Below are 3,297 nucleotides of genomic sequence, written 5' to 3'. Positions count from 1 at the left end.
TCCCAGTATTTTAAATTGAAATAAAAGGCTAGAACAGACCATTACAATGGGCAAGTATAATCTTTTGCACATCAAACACCCGATGATTCCTGAATCCCAAATTGGGTGTTGATCCTGTGCAATGTGCTTTGGTCCTAATGCAATAAAATGTGCATGAGTCCATTTAAGCATGAACCTTATAGTGATTGCCCATGTGTTTAAAGCAAGCATTTGATCAAACACTTTGTGGATTGAAGTCCAAGTTCTTGGAAACCAGCGGATTTAAAAATCTGTAAGCACTGTTATTTGTGAGAGACATTGTCACTTGTAATCCTTGGAAGGTGTTGTCATATGGCAAATTCTGATGCTGACTTCATGTAACATCTTCAGCTTTGGAGTGTCTCCTCACAGGAGCAGAGGAAGGATCAAGTCCTCATTTACACTTCCAGCTAGATCAGCTTGCATAATTAAAGATGATACACTTCCCTTTAAAGTATCTTTTATAGACATCAACATGTTTATCTTTAAGGAAAAACATGAGCTCGAGATTATAACATCTAACTTTATTTCACATTCTGAAGCTTCCAGAGTGCTTGCAAAACATTAATTTCAGACATTGTTTAAACCAGTAGTTAGGTATCTGAGAGCCATACTGGTTATGCACCAAACAATCTGTGTTTTTAATCTCCCTAATCCAGGGGACATAAAAAAATGTTTTGATATCCAGTCCAGATTTCAGGAGGAAAAAAATACAGTACATTTAAGCTTCCCTTTCTACATTGTTTACTAAATATAGTGTAATACAAGTAATAATATGCTGTGGAAAGTTCTACTGTAATGTAATGTGCATTTACAATCCAGGAGTAAAAATTTACTCATCTAAAATGATTTCACTCTCAAGGAACAAGCAGTTTTGGCCAGCTGGGTACACACTGTAGGCCAAGTTATCTCTTCAAACAGTCCACCAAACTCACTAAGCAAAATGAGCAGGCTTGAATTCTGCTTTTTGTAGGCATGTTAGAACAGGTAGCATCACCTATTCTAGAGCTAGGACACTGTGAACGCACTTGTGCATGCAATATAGTTCACCAGACTCAATAAGACTCTAAATTTAAAAAATATTATTAATGAATGAAATAACACAACTTACTTTCTCCAGAGGACTATTGTTTTAAGTCCGTAGCCTGCGACCAGCCAAATGCAGTTTTGCAGTCTTATCAGCCAGTCCTCGGTGTACTACAACCTATAGTGTGTGAAATGTAAACTTTGTAAATGGTTGTCCTTCTAGCAATGACATATATCTCTCCAGAAGGGAAGATGTTGCACACTAAAGATAAAACAATGAAAGCCAGTCAGTAAATACATGCAAAGTAATTTGCCTTTACAATAAGGAATACTTGTGGTTTACAGTAAGTAACGCTTGTAAGCTCAGTGTTTGTAGTAATAATTGCAAATGGGGTGATATTGGGCTGGAAGATTGCAGTTCAGAGATCAATATCAGTGCTTCCTGAGGGATGCTGAGCTCGGCAAAGGGATGCATGCTGCCAGTCTCCAAAAGCCTGGAAAGTAAGATTTGAAGCATTTTGCCCGTTCTCAAAGGCTGCTGAATCTTTGTCCCTCCCAGAAGACAGATGAGGGCTGCTTCTCTCTACAGAAGCACAGGACCAGCCCCCTCAGGATCAGGAGTCCTGCGGCTGGTGGTTGCCCAGCCCTTTTAGGAACAGCAGGCTTATTTGTAAGTGAGGAGTAGGACTCCTTCTCTACTTGTGGAAATTCTTTACCATTTATTTGAACATGAAATATTTAACAGGAAACTGATACAATAAGACTTAAATCATGCCCCATTTGTCTGTGCTATTTCCAAATCCTGGACTTCTCTCACACCAGTGCAATTAGTCTTTACTAAGCCAGGGGTTAGCTTGACATGATACACGTCTAAGAGTCAAGAATAGATGTTAATCTCAACTAAATATTCCATATTTATCTTCATATTCCACCTAATTTTACAATCCCAGTATTCAGCCATAGATGTCTAAAATCTTGCTTCAGTGAAAGACAAGATTTCAGTGAATAATTTGCCAGGAAGAATTAAACGTTGGTACAATTTGAGCAAAACAATTTGAAATAAGGAAATGAGTAATCCCATAGCAAAATAGGAAACTTAATTAAAAAAATAGTTGTCATTCGTGCTGCTTATCTCAATAACCAGAACTAGAAAAATGAAACATGAGGAGTTCTGCTCCCATACAGCCTTACTGGGTATTAAAATGTGACTACCTGTTCTCCTGGCTGCAGACAGAAAATTCTTTATAATTGTTACCATGCATTTAGTATGTTGTTCGAAACTTCTCTCTGCATGAAGTGAGAGAGATATACTTCATATACTTCAACATTTTTCCCACACTGTGGGGAATTATATACAAGCAACCCTAACATGGAGTCTTTTAAGATCCTCTACAATCAGTAGAACAGGATGCCTATGACCACAGCCAGGACTGTGACATTAAATACTCTACAAGGTCTAAGGTTCCTCAGACAGAAGCTGTTCTGTGGTTACAGGAAGAAGCTCAGTAATGGGAGGTATTCTCTGAAAATTTAATGTCCTTGGGAAAATACATAGAACCAGAACTTTTTTTTTTTAAAGAAACAGAATAGTCAAATTTGCAGAAATGTGTATATCAGTAATCCCTAATATGATCTGTTTCTTCAAGAAATGATCTTTTTTTTTATGTGGCAGCATTTTCTTTCCTCTGAAGTAAAGATATAATGGTTATAATTAAAGATACAACACTATAAATATGCAAGCATATGGCAGAGCAGTAAATTAGAGCCAGCAGTGCAAAGACAAGTGATCCCTTGGACAGTGGGATATTGCGCTCTAAGAAATCGCCGCTACCCGCCTCTTGGCAATGTATGTCCCCGCCGCAACGGCAACCCGAGACTTCTCAGAGATCTTCATCACGCACAGAAAATTGTTGAGATGATTGAAGTTCGTCCTAAAATGCACGTGCGTGTTTGCAGCAAGGACCTAGCTCAGGAGTCTGGGAAAGCTTTTATGATGGTTTCATAGGCGGGAGGGGGGGTTTGTGTGGAGTGGCAGATGCGGAGGCTGTTGTTAGACCAGTGGAATTCGGGTCGACTTAAGCTGTTGGTGGTGCTTCCCACAAGGGTTGTGGTGGTATTTGTGGGAGTGAGGGTGATCAGCTGACTGTTTGTCTCCACCGGGAGGGGAGGACACTGCAGGAAAGGGTGGAAGGTGGACGCGCGGAAGCTTGACTTCCTGGGGGAAGAGTTGGCTTGCTCCAAGGAGGGTTGCCG

General features: G+C 39.8%; 1 protein-coding gene across 1 annotated transcript in view; it reads right to left on the bottom strand.

Annotated features, from left to right (window-relative positions):
* Nucleotides 1-531: 531 nt before the first annotated feature.
* The window catches only part of MYCT1 (myc target 1), a 24,717-nt gene continuing 21,951 nt past the window's right edge, over nucleotides 532-3,297 (bottom strand). Inside the window, exon 2 of the mRNA XM_009324147.1 lies at nucleotides 532-3,297. This exon is cut by the window's right edge and continues 281 nt beyond it. Coding sequence (XP_009322422.1) covers nucleotides 3,013-3,297 — 285 coding nt within the window. The 3' untranslated portion in view covers nucleotides 532-3,012.

This window comes from Pygoscelis adeliae, unplaced genomic scaffold (assembly GCF_000699105.1).
Source record: "Pygoscelis adeliae isolate BGI_AS28 unplaced genomic scaffold, ASM69910v1 Scaffold105, whole genome shotgun sequence".
NCBI lineage: Eukaryota > Metazoa > Chordata > Aves > Sphenisciformes > Spheniscidae > Pygoscelis > Pygoscelis adeliae.
The sequence above is the reverse complement of the archived record's forward strand: the minus strand, read 5'-3'. Positions and strand labels throughout refer to the sequence as shown.